The sequence below is a fragment of the Scleropages formosus genome, chromosome 1 (assembly GCF_900964775.1).
Source record: "Scleropages formosus chromosome 1, fSclFor1.1, whole genome shotgun sequence".
Classification (NCBI taxonomy): Eukaryota; Metazoa; Chordata; class Actinopteri; order Osteoglossiformes; family Osteoglossidae; genus Scleropages; species Scleropages formosus.
Genome location: NC_041806.1, coordinates 40,583,428 through 40,601,218, shown reverse-complemented (window position 1 = coordinate 40,601,218; position 17,791 = coordinate 40,583,428). Strand labels below are relative to the sequence as shown.

The window sequence follows — 17,791 nt, the reverse complement described above, 5'->3', positions numbered from 1 at the left end:
TGCTTGCGTGTGTGTGGGGGGTAGGGGAGGCTCTAGTGTTTCATCTATTCATTCACGTCTTTTCAATTTCAAGAATATTAAATGTAGCATGCAAGCGCACGCACACACACACCATTGCTTACACCTTATTAGTCTTTGCATTCTTACTCCCATTTTTATTTTGACTCAGAAGTTCTCATAGCTTCTAGATGTTTCATAGGTGTGTGTGTGTCTGTTAGTGTCAAAGCCCCCCCAAGTCCTCCTGAACTACATCCCACACCTTGCAGTGATACCCAGTTTCCACCCACTTCCTTCATTCTCCTAGAATCACGCGTCTGTATCCAAGTCTGTCTCTCTGATGTAATGCACTTGTTGTATTTTTCTTTGAGATGTACGTTGCTTTGGAGAAAAGCATCTGCTAAATGAATAAATGTACATGTGAAATGTAGGCAGAGCTTCACAGCAGGCTGTCCAGATGGGCTGCCCTGCACAGTGGATGTTTGATAGGATGTGAGATCTACGAGTTGTCGCATAGTGTCAGTTTGGCTTTGGTCTCCCAGCATCCTCCGAGGTCCCTCCTGTCTGACGTGTGCATCTTGTCTCTTCATCGCACACACCCAGTGCCACTCCGCTGCATTACAGCCAAGTTGATCTCTTTATGACCGCGTGGCTCTCGCATGACTTGTTTGGCCCCCTCACAGTGGGCTGAAGTTTGTGGGATGGCTATATCATTTCAGCTCTGCTCCTCTACGTGCTGGACTGTCCTTCCAGAGAATCCACCTTTCTTTCCCTCTGCTGTGTGTGTTCTTCTCGCTTCCTCTGATTAGCATTTTGCTTTAGCATTCATGCGGTGCACATGCCAGTCTGCAGAACTCCCTGCGGAAGCCATAGGGTCTCTGTTTCTGAGCATTGTGGGAGGAGGGTGGCTCTGCTTTTCAGACACCTTTTTTGGCCTGTTTCTGTGCACTCTGGAGGACAAACACATCAGCCATCCAGCCTCCCTCCATCCCTCGTCCCTCATTCGCTTCTGAAAACCCATGCATTTGAACCTGCTGTCACCATTGTTAGTGGAGTGCTGTTTTTTCCTGTTTATCATCTATTCCTCCACAAACACATGCCTACACACAATTGTATGTATGCACCTCAGGTAGGTTGGTGTATCCAGCACAGGTGGCCCAAATAAAAATAAAAAACAGCAGGATTTGAGAGAGTATTCTGTTGGTACAAGCTGGTTGTGCTGCCATGTCATCTTTTGGTTTGTTTCTCTGCATTTTCCACATGGCTTTCCACATGGCTTTCCCCACACCTCGTTCTCCCACCGCCCCCGTAATGTCCATAGAGCAAACAAGAGTTCCCATTTGAAGGCAAAGAGCAATTTGTTTCCTTTTAGGAACAGCTGTTTAATTTTTCTTCTTGAATTGATGCTTGCAGATGAACGTTGAGAAGTCCCTCCCGGTAATCAATGCGGAAAAGCCAGGCAGCTGCTCTGCACGTCAACGTCCCGTTCCTGGCCCAAGGAGCGCGAGACAGGCCGCGGGCCGCTGTTCCCAGAGGTGTAATAAGAGTTCCGAACGCACCGGGCCTGCGGACGTTGACTCTAACCGGCCCTGGCGCTCCGTAATGAAACTAAATCCATTCAGAGCCAGAAGAAATGCAATTTTTAATTTCCTATTCCAGGCTTAACCTTTTTGGCTGTGCAGCATTTCACATCCACTTAATAGCTTTTTCTCTCCCCCATGCAGCCCCTCCTCCTTTTTGCATTTCACCGATCGTTTTGCCCTCATTGCGCTGCGAGTGAAATGGAAGAGCTAGCCGGCTTCACGGCGCTGCTGTTCCGGCTGTTGAACAAGAGAGGCTGAATTAAGATTCAGGCAGTGAGCAGGCCCGCTCTCCTTTAATCTGAGCTCTGTCCTTCCCACGGAGTCGAAAGAGCATCGTTCTGCATCGCACGCGCGTCACGCGCTTGTAAAGGCAAGGATGAGTGCGCTGCATGTGGGAGGCGTGTAGAACTTCTGAAGTCAAAAATGAAAAATAAAAGTGTTGCGGAAGGAAGGGGGAAGCCAGATCTTCCCGCCACCGCCAAGCCATGGGCTGATAAATGCCGTCTCGAATCACTGCGTCGAGTCGCTGCTCATTTTCTCTGAGTTTTGCAGGAGCGGACGAACGCGCTTCTCGAGGAAACGGTTACACCGGCACCTGGCCTACTGCGACTCTGGCGGGTCCTGTCTCAGAGGTAGAATCTATTTTTGGCCCTCGGAGCCAGGAGAGGGTCCAAGAGATGGGTTTTTATCAGGCTCTGTGTGTGCGGACCGATTACGTTTAATCTGTGAAATCTGCTCTGGCAGTCTGGCCAAGGTTCCAGCTTGTAGACTGACATCTACTGTTGTAGCCCGGTACTGCAGCTGGCGAACAATGGCGAACAATGGCCCCAGAGCAGCAGGATTCAAGATTCAAGAGTTTATTGTCATGTGTACAGTAAACAGTTTGTTACACCGTACAATGAAATTCTCACTCTGTGAATCCTCTCAGCAGCCTATGACATAAATTATAAGGACATAAGGAAAGAAAAACACAAGGAGAACAGAGGGCATAAGTCACAAATTTACAAAAATGACTATTAGTGCAAGGTCACAAATTACTAAAATTACTATTAGGGCAAAAATCCAAGCAACGAGGATGTACACATTACTACAAAGAGCTCTGTTCCCCCCCAAATGTACAGAATGTGCAGTATTTTTCACTAAATAAATTTTTCACTTAACTGTTTTTCACTTTAGCAGGCTCATTGCCTTTCATTTGCCTTTGTGGATCTTACTAACTGGGAAATAAGTCAAAACTTTAAGAACACTGACATATGTTCATTATAGTTAAAGATATAGCTCAACTGCATGGTTTTTTTTTTTGTTTGTTTTTTTTAAAGGTCTTTTTTGAACCATAAGGCTGTTAAAGTAGGCTATTCTTTAAAAATTTTCATGTTGTGGTATAATCACCATAATAACTTCATGCTCTGGTTGTAGCTGTTTCTCAATGCTCTGATATTGTAAGGTTCTTTTGTGTAAAGTAGGCTCTTGCTTGTATTCATAAAGAAGATGGTGCTTTGTCCTCTTGTGCACATAAAGTCTGGGGGACCACCTTTGCACGGCTCTTTTCGTTAGCTGCTGGTATGTGTTTGAAACATGTCGGAAGTTCTTGGGTTTTTCGGGAGACCAGACATTAACTGGTGCATCTTGCTACTTTGCACTGCATACAAAAATGGGTCCTTTGGAACCAAACCATTTGGTGATCTTTTCAGTTGGGAGATGTAAGGTGAATTCTCATAACAGAGGTAATTTCCATTAGTTTCAATAAAATTTCAGTTTGTGTGCCTCAAAACTGATAGCCATTTATGATAAAATATTGCTAAATCCCATTCAAATGGATAAAATTACTTTGTTAGTTAACATTTATCTTTTTTAAATTTTTTTTTGAAAGACACAAAACAAAGCAGTTTCCCTTCATGACTTGCTTTAACAGTGGGTCACTGTTTTACCCGTATTCATTTAGTTCTTTTGCCGCTATTACATTTGCATTTATTTACATAATTTTATTTCATATTGCAAACTATACACAAACACTTGTAAAACATAGGTACAGATCATACCTTTAATCCTTAAAATAAAAAAGGAAAGACAAAAGAAATAAATGAGAAATAAAGGCAGATAAATTCATCGTCACTAATCAAACTGACACGGTGTCTCTCAGTGCCTGGGCTGTGCAGTCTGATGTGGGTCTTGGCTATAAACTCCCGCAGTGCATGTGTGGGTTTACAGTAATTTATTTCTCCAAAGCAACTTCCAATGATCTCGATGTAGTGTTATCAGCCCACACACCTTATTCACCAAGGTAACTTACACTGCTAGATACACTATTTATACTGGGTCACTCATCCATACATCAGTGGAACACACTATGGAGGAACCTGACCAATATGCCTTTGAACTGTGGGAGGAAACCAGAGCACCCAGAGGAAACCCACGCAGACACGGGGAGAACAAAGAAACTCCACACAGACTGAGCAGGGATCAAACCCATGTTCTCTCACACCACCCAGGTACTGCGAGACAGCAGCACTACTGGCTGTGCCACCTCGTGTTACATTGCTCTAGTGTATAGAATGACTCTAGGGAGTTCAGCGTAGTGTCTTACGCTGTTGGTCACGTTAAGACACCATGCTAAAGTGTCAGTTAAATACCAGTTAATCACTGTACCTTGCTTTGGAGAAAAGTGTCTGCTAAATGAATAACTGTAAATGTATCGTGCTGCACAGCTATCAGGAGGTGTGTCGGATCCAAATTTTGTCCTTTAAAGCAGAGCTAGGGGTGTTAATTGAAACTCTTAAAGTAGAATTGTTGTCATTTGAATGGGCGTATCTCTGGGTATGACTGTTGGCAACACAGTGGTTATGATGAAATTGTTATTTTTACATGGGCCAAGAAAGCATGTGAAATATTTCCTCTTTGTATTCACAGTGAAGAAGGTCTGATGTCTCAGAGAGATGAGCTGTGGTTTGATGACATCATGCTGGTCACTTCTGGGTGTCTTTGGCCACTTTGGACCTGTGTACATCTGCCTGCTGGATTGCTGCAGTGGATTTGGTGCCTCGGACAAGGTTAGAACGGAGCTTAGGTTGCTCCGGTGAAATGTTGCTCAGCTGTGCCAGTCGCAGCGTCTTAATCGCAACTGTGGTGTGATCGCACAGCTGCGTTTTCACTCGGGCCCTTTTGCGTACCCCTCTCAAGAGCACAGCGGTAATGACCAGAACTATTCAAACCCGCAGGCCTGCAAGGCCAGCTTTCGGAGCCATAACCGCAGGACTTCACACGCTGCCCACGTCCATGTAGTGATGTCACTTTTGCAGCATTTCGGCCCCGGTGGATCGGCTCCGTCTGCAGACCGTATCGAGTGGTGTATCGGTGTGGGTCTGGGCAGGGGAGGGGAGGGGAGGAGAGGAGCGGCCTAGACCCAAGCGTAGGAGTATGTCCATCGCACGTCACCCAAGGTTGGCAACATCTGCAGACCTTCGTCCTTCCGCACACCGTTGAGGTCTTAGACTGTTGTGTGCCGTGTGACGCGATGAGACACATTTGTGAATCGTGGCGTTTTCGTCCAGTGTGAATAAGCAAGACAAATGAGTTTTTGAGTAAGGTGAAATCAGTGTTTTTAATGTATCCAGCTTTTGTGAGTCAGACGGAGTGGGTGGGATTCGGTGCAAAAGCAGCACGTTGTAAGCGAGGGTGAGCAAATATAGTTATAAATGAAGTGATCAGAGGTCTGGAATTCACGGAAGGTTTAAGTGGTTCTTTACTGCTTTGAAAGGGGTTGAAACACCTTTGTTGGTGAATGAAATTGCGATGCTTTGTAAAATGTATTAAAGCAGCTAAGCTGTGGAGTTTACTGCCTTGTGACACTTTTAACTGCTCCTTTGTAACAAAAAATGTAAATGTACTGGAATATTTATTTATTAAAGCAACGCTGCATAATGGGATTTCAAACATCACGTAGATGCCAAGAGTCCTTTTGTTTAAGAGGAAATGCTGTTAAATCCAGCTATTTGATTGTCGTAAAGAAACTGAATTTGTGTGATGGAATGGCTGTTTTCTGAGCTCCGTTAATGCTGGTGGAGCGGAGGTTCCTAGATGTATTGTGGCAGGTCGTGTAGTGGTTCACCTTGTAGTCAAAGGGCTTGGGTTCAAATCCCACCTCCTGCTGTTTTATGCCACCTCACAATACTTGATATAGTAAAAATTACCCAGTTGTATACTGTAAATGGGTAAATTAAAGTATCATATAGTACACAAATGTAACATTGTAGAGATGTATCAGATATTTCGATAACAGCAATAATAGAGAGTACAGTGACATACTTTGTCAGTGTTTTGTGCCAGCGTGTTGCAGGCATCAGATGCTCAAAACCATAATGTAACTGATGTTGCACTGAAGACCTGCTGTTTACCAGTTGACTTCTTCCAGCAGTGCTGATTCAGTCTTGTGTACCCAGCAAAGGTTACAGGTTAGTTTACATCACGCCCAAGCGCAGCGACAATGAGGGAATAGAGGTCATTTGCCAGAAGTTTAGCAAAGCAAGTGGTATAATGAGATGTGGGAGGGCAGGAAAGATGAAGATTCGTGAGGCCAGCTGAAATCGGAGCGATCTACGAGATTAGCGACGTTCCGCTGAGTCAGGCCCATGACGTCCCTGGGTCCCGCGCCAGCACCCAGCCTGGTCCGACTTGGCAGGTGTCCACTTCCCCTTGGCCGTGCCAGCAGTCTTATTGGCAGGCGCCGGCGCTGCTTTAGTGCGGGCCTGACGCTGGCTGCCTGGTGGGTAACAGTGTTTTGTTGGTTCATGCAGGAAGGTGAGAGCGAAGTACCTTGACAGCACTCACATCTATATTTGCTCTTTTCCAGAGTGGTGTATGTAGCCAAAGGGCCCTCAGCACTAAGTCAGCATGCTCCGATATTCACTTCTGTCCCTTCTCGGGCGGTTTTCCGAGGAGGCTGGGCAGCCTGTTAGTAATTCCCTTTCTTTTGATACCTGCGAGGTGGATTTTTTTGAAAGTTTTCCAGAGCTTAGTGTTGAAAGTGCCAGTTTTGTGTCCAAGGGCGAAAAGCAGAGAAACTGTTCCGTTGAGTAAATGGAAGAAAAACGGGGAAGAATACATCAGCCTCCCAGCTCATTCTCCCTTAAGGTGTGCAACAAACGAAATGTTCTTAAGCTGTTTCTGCTCACGTTTTATTTACCGGAGGACTTGCATAATTTATTTGTCTCTGTTACGACTTTGTTCATCACCATCGAAAAGGAGGGGCAATGGTGAGAGACCAAGCTAACAGAGGGCGTTGAAGCAGAGAACGCAGAATCGGCAGCAGGTGGCATCATGGTAAGAGTCATTGCATTGCAATCAGATGGTCCCACACTGGAATCCCTGGTTTAGTGGTTTTGCTCTAGGTTCATACCCTGAGTTGTTTCAGTAAAAGTTAGCTAACTGTATAAACCGGTAAGTGATTGTAAGAAGCTTAGTGTACAAAGGTCAGAGGGTAAGTTGCCATGAAGAAACGAGTCAGATCAATGGAAAAAAGTGGAAGCAGAAGGAAAATCCTTCCCCCCCCCCCCCCCTCCCATCCACGGTGTTTCCCAGTGTCCTGGCAGAGGTGCCAGGACGGTTTAAGAATGCAAGAAGAGTTTCTCCTCCACATCCAAGTGGACGTGTTTGTATCTGGAGGAGCGGGGACTCGGAAACAGATGTCGCTTCACTCATTTGATTTATGTTTTAAGATCCCCGTTGCGCCGATGCCCGGAAGCCAAGACAGTGGCAGGTGGATGTTATGAGATGGTCTGCTGGGGAAGGACCGAGTTCTGAGCTGTAGTTCTCTGGGGTCTGTTGAAGAAATTACCTTGTTGCATTGGAAAACCACACAAGTGATTTCTGTCTCAATTACCGTGCTGGGTGGAGTTGCTGCCATGAACAGTGCTAGTGGCACATACCCTCTCACACTGCTCTCGCTGCGATTACTGATTGACGGCAAAATGTACTTATTCATTACCATTCTTTCCTGTTTACGAAGCACCAGGCTGTGAAAGGTGGTTCGCTGTAACTGTTAACCTGTCGCATGCTGCAGCTGCTGTATGATGCCTGGGTAACACGCCGTGCTCCCCAAGTGCACACCCAAGTCCTGCTTCTGGGAAGAGCTGTGTGAGTTCAGGCCAAGTTGTCGTTTACAGGACCAATGTATGTCTCTGATGTTCAGTCCTACCTTGGACAGAGTGGGCGAAGCCCATTTCTTAGGTGTAGGTCCTTTCCTTCCACATAGCCACATGCAGCGATGTGTGTTCTGTATGTGGCAGTGAATGTGTACTGTTACATCTTGATTTTTATGAATAGTATTCATGTTCAGTGCAAGTGTGGGTGTTTTGTTCACTTACGGTGGGTGGTTTGTCATCTTTGCACGTGTGATGCTTTGTTCATTGATGTTCAATGGTGCATGTGTGGATGTGAAATAGTTTTTTTTTTTTTTTTTATTGGTGATGACTGCATCTCAGAGAGCGCTGTGGTGCCTCTGTGTGTCCATCTGTGGACAGTACTCGGGGGTGGGTTGGGGGGGGTCGCGGCGCTGTTGTTCCCTATTGTTTGTGCTGTTGGGCTAAAACGGGCCCTCCCTCCGTTTCTGAGGAAATGGAATGGATGGGATTTAGTTGGGGGGGGGATTAACAGTCGCTCACTAATCCCATCCTTCTCCGCAGTAATCTCCCGTCTGTTTAGCTGGCCGGGAGCTGGCAATTACATCATCGCAACCATGTTGGGAAAAACGGAACGGTGTAATTAATACACATGTTAAGGGCACTGCTCCTTATTAAGCCTGACTTGTTCTACAGAGGTGTGAATTTGGGTTTTTTTCCGCCTCTTTTGGGGGTTTATTAAATGAAGGCATTTATTACCCTGCACAGACAGCTGCTGCGTGAGGAGTAAAGACCACTCCACATTGCGGTGTCAGATTGCGCGTGACATCTCGCACCCCTGATCGAGTTTAATAATCTCTGATTTTTTTGTTATTTTTGCTCATTATCTGTCTTCTGTCTGCAGCTCTCCCCGCGTCTCCTCCTATACGGGTTTTGCCATAAGGTTCTCGGATCACTGGCTAGTTAATGGTACCAACGCAGCCTGTTCTCTGCCCTCCCCTCCTTCAGGACCTGTCAGGCTCCATCGATGACCTGCCCACAGGGACGGAGGCAGGCCTCAGCTCAGCAGTCAGTGCTTCAGGCTCCTCCAGCAGCCACGGCGAGCAGAGTAACCCAGCGCCATCGCCTTTCTCGCCCCGCGCCTCTCCAGTGGGCTCTCCGGTGGGTTCGGCCCAGTCGCGCTCTGGCCCCATCTCTCCTGCCAGCGTCCCAGGTACTCTTATCTGTGTGTCACCATGAAAAATACACGCCACAGCAGGGCACTTTTTTCCCCCCTTCTCTTACACCTTTTGTCTCATCAGTAAAGTGCTAGAAATTCCCAAAATGAAGAAAGGATTTCATGGACAAAGAAGCTAAAATATTTAATAAACTTTTTAATAAACTTTTTTGAGTCAGGCAGCACAGAAAATAGTGCAGTATGTGACACAGAAGATGTAGAGCAGGCCAGGCCACCGTTCGGTAGGATCGGGAGCTTTTTACGAAGGAGTGCCAGCTCACCTCATTTGAAGCCCTCAAGGCGAATTTTGCAAGGGATCGAACAGCAGTGCTTTTTGTCTGTGGGCGCTTTGTGGCAGGAGACACGGGTGTCAGCTTTGGAGGTGTGCGGGTGGAAGGTGTCTCGCGGTACACCGGTTCTCACCACGACTTGCTGTCTGTCATCTGCTCTGTCGCATAGACTGGATGAAAGACGCGAGACATTGTGAAAGTGACTCGACAAGCTTTGGCTTTTTCGGTTTTGCTTTACGGATTTGCTTAAGTCAACGGTGTATGGGGACGCTGCAGTTAGCTGAGGTGAAAGGAGAGCTACTTGATAGCAACCGCTGTTACAGTTCTTAATAAAAATACAAGTTTTTATCATTTATCATATCATTCATCATCCTTTTTCAAAGCGAGTTACATATGTTACATGAACTTTACAATGTTTTACCAGTTTATACAGCTGGTAATTCTTTCTACATCAATTCACGCTAAGTACTTTGGTCAAGGGTCCTAAGCAGGAGTGGGATTTGAACCCTCGACCTTCCAGCTGCATGGCAACAGCTTTAACCACCATATACACCCTCAGCCATGTATATTTTAAATTGGCGTCTGAAATTACCTCATGTTCCGATCATTGTGACATTTTCAGCAGCAGATGAGGTCTTTCTTTTCTTGCACTTACATATACCGCTACCTTAAATATACCAACAGAGCCCTCACATATCATACACGGCTAAGGTGCAAAAGCCCAGCTTACCTCGATTCCGCCCGGATCGGTGGAGCAGAGCTCGTCTGAACAGACGCCTTTCACACCACCCGCTGTTCCAGATCCCGGCTCCTGAGACGGTGCCAGTTCCCAGCCTCCCGTGAAGCAGGTGGCCTGTGCAGTAAACGTTACTTCATTTCCCCCCTTGTTTTGATAACTTTTGATTCCCACGTTGCAGTTGGGTGATGTCTGCAAGCTGATTCTTGAAACATTTCTGAGCATTTTGCCACAGCGTCACAGTTGAAATCTGATGTTCCGTTTTGCAGTTGTTGCAGGGTTTGGCTCGCAGCCACCTCTCATAGGAAGCCTCTTGGTAATCAGCAGACTTTTGTGATCCAGCGCTCCTCCAGGGCGAAGAAAGAAGACTAGTTTAGCTCTGCTATTTCAGTCACTGTCCGTGGGCAAACGCAGCCACATTCATCGCTGATTTTGATGCCAGACGCAGCACAGGAGGCAAATATAAATTGTTTATAAGTTTGCTCCAGGGAAGAAACAAAAGAGCTGGTGGGGACAGTGAAAATGGAAGCAAACTGGGAGTCAGAATGAAAAGGCCAGATGTAAATCACATTTGATGAGGTTTCTTTTTCTCAATGGACTCCGAGCTGCGATATGCCGCAGCGCTGTACCATAAAACGGGCTTTTCCCTCAAATCGGCGCCCACAGCTCTTGCCTTCCTGAGCACGGACACGCCGCCTTAAATCTCAAAATCTTTTTCTTTGCAGCAGATTTCAGACCTTGTTAGCTTGTTAGAGGTGCTGCGGAAAAGTGGGCGATTTGCGTCCTTTTTTTTGCGGCGCGGCTGGATTAATGATGCGTCCTCATTCCAACACAAACAGTGGATCTGGTCCGTTTTGGTCATTAAGAAAGAAATGGGACCGGTCTCTAAAACGGTTGAAGTGACTCCAAAGCACCGGCGCAATTATTTCCCTCCCGCCTGGGTATGTTGTGAGCTCCTCTGCCTTTTGATGACTGCGATTGTTTGGTGGGTTTTTTGTTGTTTTTCATCTGAGCTTCAGTGCCAGTTTTCCCATTTCCCACCTTCCGCTGTTCTGCTGAACTCTAATGAGGTCCATGGGAGACTATTTACTTGCCTGCACACACACTTTTCTCTCTTCTTCCTTTTTTATTGCTCCCCCCCCCAACAACCTCCCGTCGCACCAGCTCTCCTCCCCTCCACTAACAGCTGTGTTTTGCCCCCCCCCATTGGGAAAATGGTTGACATGACACCATTATGGCAGTGGGACACAGTGTATGCCCGCAAAGAGAAACACACACAAGTACGCACCATGGTGTTCTGTTCCCTTTGAACCTTGTGCAGAATATGTCCCGCAGAGCAGTCTGTTCTCACAGCATTGCTGCAGTGGTCTTTGGCTCGGGGTGTAGCTGCAGCTGTGTGGTGGGGGAACCCCTAAGGTTTCCTGTCATTTTCACCAGTAGCCTGTCGCTTTAAAAAAATTCATAATTTTCTTTGTAAAAAGGCCGTGCAGTCGTTTAAATTGTTGAAGGACTTAGTTCCTGCTTGTTCCATTAGTTCCTTAAATGTTTTCTATGCTTTCTGTTTACAGAAGCAGATCCTGAAATTTATTTGGGTTATTTTTTGTTGTATTCTGCGTGTGTGTGTGTGTGTGTGTGTGTGCGCGCGCGCGCATGAGCTTATTTTAAGTGTTTATTATTAATTATAAGTCTTTAAAACCCCTTTCAGGACAACAGGAGTTTTTTGCAGTATTGTTTGCGTAATGCATTCGCAGGGGAGGGGAGATTTCCTCATTAATTAATTTAATCAAATTTCCTGAAATTCGAGGCAACGTTTGCTTTAGTCGGCCCCATGGGCCCCTACGTTTCACTTAAGCTTCAGCTGAACTTTGTTCAAACGGCACAGTTTGAATGTAATTTTGTTGATCGCATCGCACCCTCGCTCCGTACCACAGAAAGTAAGAGAGGGAAGAGGAAAATGACGGAGAATGCGAAGGTGGGGACGCCCTCCTTCCTCCGACCACACGGTGTTTTGCTGCGGTCGCGTGACCGCTACAGGAGCAGCAGCCCTTTACAGTCACGCTGCTAAGGAGGGGTACAGGCCTTGTAGTTCTGCCGCTCCGCTCAGGGTTGACAGCCATTAGAAATACCACCATTTTCCCCGGTGTGTGAGTACAGCAGAGTATTCATTACTTTAGTGTGGAAATTAATAGATTGAAAACAACTTTTGTGAGAAAATGCCAAGTTTGAAAACTCTTAAGTTCTCTCTGTTGGTTATGTTTTGGCAGCATCGCCGCAAATGTAATTTTTGGGAAAAACATGTATGCTACACTGTTTAGGGAAAATAAAGCATTGCCGTAAACAGATTTTCCCTCACGTTTGCCTGAGAGGACTGCGCGGCGCTCCGAGTAGCACTTTCTCTGTAGGGTCTTCAGCTGCGCTACTGGAAGCTCTTGCACAAATCCTTCGTGTTCCTCTGTAGTTGGAGGGTGTCTCATGTGGCCGACGTTCTCCCGGGCTCTTCTCTTTTCATTCCTTTCCCACCTCCCTTTCAACTCTCTGATTCTGCTCATGAAAGTCTGCGCAACTTTCTTTTCTTTTTTCCTTCTTTTCTTCTTTTTTTACTCATGAATGTTCACTAGCAGCAAAATGTAGACAAAATTAAACCCCTATTTTATGGAATTTTTTTTTTATATTTTCTTCGGTTTCGTACCACTGACACACTGCACAAGGCAGCAGGTGAATTTTTGTCGTGCCAGGCTCTCAATTTGATGTTAATGGAGCTGCCCGGTATCACATTGTTAACTGTCCATGGCTCGTTGAAATGTGTGTCATGTTGATTGCTGTCCCCCTTGCCCATAGGAAACCAGATGGTCCAGCAGACGGCAGGAAGCGTGTCTGACGTGGGCTCCCACTCCAGCATGAACCAGTCACCTATGTCCCAAGAGAGGGGTAAGCGTGCGTCACTGTCAACTTGCTCATCACGCATCCCACCGGTCCGAAACCTTTCCTCTAGCGCAACTCAAACTACCTCTGACTCTGTATAATGTGAGACTAAACACATCTGCCTTATACTATTGGGGGTTGGCAGCACACAAGCTTTCATTAGGATGTCATCTGGATTGTAGTGCTCTGCCTTCGCTTTGCACTCTCCGCCCTGTAGAAATATACCACGTTGTGTACTCGGTGTTCTCCAACTCATGGAGGGAGAAATTCAGCAGAGGCTAAGTGCATAATTTTTAATGGGACAATAATGTGGCAGATAAAGAGCATGCAGAAGAATAGTGTTTGACTGGTTTATGGATAGTTCATTGTTTCTTTGCCAGGGAAATCCTTCCCTGCCTGGTTACCAGGACTGGTCATACAAATGTAGGTGAATAGAAAATGCGATCTTTCAGACCTAGTAATAGTAACTCCAGACAGACCACCTACTCGGTGTGTTAATGTCCTGAATGAAATAAATAATAAACAGCTTTTTTAAGTGACCACAATGGTGCTGCAACGAGTCGTTCACCTGCTTTGTGGAAGTGGCTCTCGAAGGAGATCTAAACGTCGAAGAGAGCAAAGATGCGAGTCACGCCTTGCTCGTCTGACCCATCATCAATCTTGACAGTTTCTCTTGAGCTTTGTGGCTGTTCTAATGGCTCCTCAGGGAAATTGTTGTTTTAATTTCAACATTGATTGTGCTGTTTTTTGTTCTTTTTCTTTCTCCATCCTTGCCCAAGACAGACCTGCACCTGACGTAATGCTGTTTGAATGGCATGATTTTATTAAATTGTTGGAGTGCACATGGCCTGAAGAGTTGTTGCCCATTTTCATTGATTCAGCAGAATGTCCAATTTTTTTTTTTTTTCCCCCTCCTCTTTTTTTTTTTTTTCTTTTGCCTTTGCCACCAGCCCTTGAAATCACTGAATGGGCTGTTTGCTTTCGGCACTGTCTGCTCAATGTTCCTCTTTGCGTCCATTTTCCGGGTAATTTAAATTGTGGGATTACACTTAGGTTCCACAGGCCCTCGGTTAATGGAAGGGTAATGGAAGTAGAACCCCCTTCTAAATGTGTGTTCTCTTGCTGGCTGAGTACTCTCATCTCTCGCTTCGTCACCCCATACGCAGTATTTGTGGTGTAGTAATGCTCGGCAGTAAGTGATGTATGGGGAAATGGCTTGTGTGAGCCTAGCTTGACAGAAACTTAGAGGCATGAGAAGAATCTGTGTGAAATCAGTGAGGAGTCAAGCAACAACATTAAAGTACTGCTAGGTGGTCTGCTGTTGTATGTGTGAGAAACGCATCAGATGTCACTTCTTACAAAAGATTGTGTGAAACAGTGTAACGTTACATTTCAGTAAGTTGCCGAAGCTACATTTTTACAGTGCAGGAGAAATGTTTTTTAAATGCGAGATATTCTCTATCACGTGAGGGCGCGGTGGCGGAGCGGGTTTGACCTGTGCCTGCTCTCCGGTGGGTCTGGGGTTCGAGTCCCACTTGGGGTGCCTTGTGATGGACTGGCGTCCCGTCCTGGGTGTGTCCCCTCCCCCTTTGGCCTTGCGCCCTGTGTTGCCGGGTTAGGCTCCGGCTCTCCGCAACCCCGTATGGGACAAGCAGTTTCAGTCCCTGTCACTTGTGGAAAGCTTAAGTTTATATTTACTATTTTAAAATAACTTAGACATGACTCAAGTTTTAACTCCTTCTTGTCGGGGGCTTACACGCAGACTTTTTTAGATGTGGGCCGTTTAATATAAACTTTTAATTTTACCCTCTGTGCACTGGTTTGTGTTTTCTGGAAAATCATGCAGTGAATAAATGCAGCAAAACACCTCTGCTACACATCTGTTGTTGTACAGGTATATGGAATCTGAAGCTTGTGTTTCTTCCTGCACTCAGAGTAACTAACCAGGATGCAGTATCACAGTGTACAAACCTTTGTTTTTTTTTTTTTTTTTTTTGCTTCAAAAGTAGTGGACGCAGTCCCAGAGGAGGATGCTTTTGACATCATCACCACCAACCCAGTACTTGTGGTTTTGGACCTTGCTAGGGGAACTGAGCTGCACCAGGTCCTGCAGAACTAGAGCTGCAGCCTCCAGGTTACTTTTTTCTTTTTATTAAACTTATTAAACTTATCAAACTTGTCCTTTGTTTGTGCTTCACAGGATTTGCACCTGGCATATCGCGGAATGCCCCACCTCCCCAGTGCGGCCCTCAACAACCGGGGCCTTCTATGTCGCCTCACCCCTCTCCAGGCGTGCCCATCCACCAGGGTGGGGGTCCCTACCAGCAAGGAGGCTCAAGTGGGCCCCCATACTCATCCCAGGGTGGACAGTATGGACCCCAGGGTAATGGATCCTTGCTGAACATTTCTGTGCTAGTAAAGGCAGCAGATGCAAGGTGCAAAGTGAAATGTTGAGTACATGTTCCAAACTCTTTCTCTCAGGTGAAATAATTGATTGGGAAATGTACATCTAGATGTGGTGATTTTTTAATGAATGTATAAGTTTTTATTTAGTAAGGTTTTACATGAAAGGGTGAAATCGAATTAACTTAGATGATTGCCGGGTGTTCATAAGTTAAGTATTATGTATGTTTTGTTTATCCTCGTTCAGTTCCCAACAGCACACTGCTGAAATGTTGAACCTGCCCCCTACTGGCCACATGCCTGCTTCCTCCTATGTCTTGTTCATCTTTTGATGAGTGATTCTCGCACAACCCTCGAAGGCGCAGTCTGAAGGTCTTACGAGGCTTAGGCACCACCATACATTTCTGTAAAAAAGAAAAATAAAATAGTAAAGATGGACAGTCGTCGCTTAGTCTGAATGTCTGAGCTTCCAGTAAACAAGCAGCTGAGGCATGAGGTGTTAATTTTCTGCGAAGTTTTATCTGTCTCATGTGCAGACAAGACCTCAGGACTTTAACATTTATGTGTTATTTCCTCAACGTGTATGGGAGCAAAGTAAAATGTGCCAGTCCTGAATGTTTAAATGTTCACTAGGTAGTGTGGTACCAAGATGAAAAAGGTGTGTATTTGTAGTTGGCCTTTGAGTGGTTCCTTGCAGAACACCTGGGATTCCAGAATGTCTGCTTGCATTTTTTGCTTGAAAAGCCTATAGATTTTACATGAAGCCAAGGTGAGTGCAACATTTGCTGAGGGTCAAGTCCTCTGGGAACAAACAGATGAGGGCAGCTGCTAGTGTAGTGGTTAGAGCTGCTGCCTTTGGACCCAAAGGTTGCAAGTTCAAATCCCACCTCCTGGTACCCTTGGGCAAGGTACTTACACTAATTTGCTCCAGTAAAATTGCACAGCTGTATAAGTGGGTAAATAACTGTAAGTAGTTTAGCACTGTCAGTTGATTTGGAGAAAAGAATAAGCTTAAATGAAAATGTAATGAGAGTCCTTATTGACTGTGGACCGCCGTACGTGCCAGTAATGTTCTTAGTACTGCAGGCAAGGGGGAAACAAGGACTGGGAGGCTGTCCCTGAAAACCTTCTTGGCCGCAATGAAGGACAGCTGAGATTAAGAGAGAGTGTGATTTGCCAGTGGCCGCAGTTTGTATGTCTCTGTCCCTTTTCGCTTTGGGACATGCCGGGCTTCAAAAGATCTCCTCTGTGACCCTGATAGCACCTGATGTTCTTCCAGTTGTGTCTTTGTGGTTTGCTTTAGTAGCCAGCGTTTTTGAAGTAGATTGGATTGCTGTTTCAGAGCCCAACTTTTTCTTTGAGTATTTGATATAAATTCCCTCTTGCAGGGGTTTTTGTGTCATGCGGAATGTCTTTTTGCTGATGCAACACGTTGAAAAAGGGAACCAGATCCATTTCTGAGTCACATTCCCTCTTGTTTGGTATTCAGTGATTCATCTCTGTTGCCCCGAGCTGGAAAAGACTTCATGCTCTAAAGGGAGTTGATCCCCCTTTTCAGACATACAGTATTCTCAAGGGATTAAATGGCGGGCTCTGCTACAGGGCCCTTAATCGAATCAAATCAACTTTTCCTCAGTGACGTTGGCCTTTTGGTGCCTCATTTTCCGCTGGATTCTGGAATATTTGTTTGGATGGATTTGTGTGCGTTCAGAAAGATCTTCAGCCGTCATGGCTCCTTGGGATTTTCGAGGGTTGGGGGAGTTTATCGTGTACCACTGATTAAAACTGAAAACCGAGACATGTCTATATATACGTACGCCCCTTTGGCAGCTAAACCTCAATCCTCACCCGAGAATCTCTTGCTGCCCTCAAGGATAAATATACCGATTTCACACGAATATACATGTGTGTTTATTGTGCACAATACGGCTACCTGATTCACCATGTGTAACATTTGGGATATTAAATGTAGTACTTGATGCATGAGGATTTATGTAATTTCCCGTAAATATGGCAGCTAGAATGCACTGAGGATGAGGGCGGTTCTATGCCTATGTCGTGTGTGTGTATATTATAATACCTGGAGTGATCTGGAATGTTCTGCCTCTCCTCTTCAGGAAACTACCCTAGACTGCCCAGCTATGGAGGGGCCCCTGGGGTCAACTACAATGTCCCAGGAACAAGCATGAGCAACAACCTGGGTCTGAATGCCAGCGGCCCCATGCATGGCCAGGGCCCTGGGCAGCCCTGCAGCTCCATGCCCATGGGGCGTGGCCCTGGGACGGGGGTGGTGGGTCGACCCTACCCTGCCAGCACCAGCGGCATGGCCCCCAATTCACCCAGCATGCCCCAGCCTGCTGGCCCAGGGATGGGGCCACCTCCGCCTAGCATTAGCCGCAAACCCCAGGAGGTCACAGCATCCAGCATGCAGGCTGTACCCAGCTCCACGTCAGCCAGGTGTGTGTGTGTGTGTGTGTGTGTGTGTGTGTGTGTGTGTGTGTGTGTGTGTGTGTGTGTGTGTGTTTGGAAGT

The 17,791-nt window shown here is 46.1% G+C and overlaps 1 protein-coding gene across 4 annotated transcripts in view; it reads left to right on the top strand.

Moving 5' to 3' along the window:
- arid1b (AT-rich interactive domain 1B) overlaps positions 1 to 17,791 on the top strand; it is a 75,021-nt gene that overhangs the window by 39,308 nt on the left and 17,922 nt on the right. For all 4 annotated transcript variants that reach the window (XM_029252940.1, XM_029252935.1, XM_029252936.1 and 1 more), the window contains exons 5-8: positions 8,702 to 8,906; positions 12,774 to 12,863; positions 15,058 to 15,240; positions 17,378 to 17,717. In XM_029252940.1, coding sequence (XP_029108773.1) covers positions 8,702 to 8,906; positions 12,774 to 12,863; positions 15,058 to 15,240; positions 17,378 to 17,717 — 818 coding nt within the window. The remainder of the gene's footprint in view (positions 1 to 8,701; positions 8,907 to 12,773; positions 12,864 to 15,057; positions 15,241 to 17,377; positions 17,718 to 17,791) is intronic.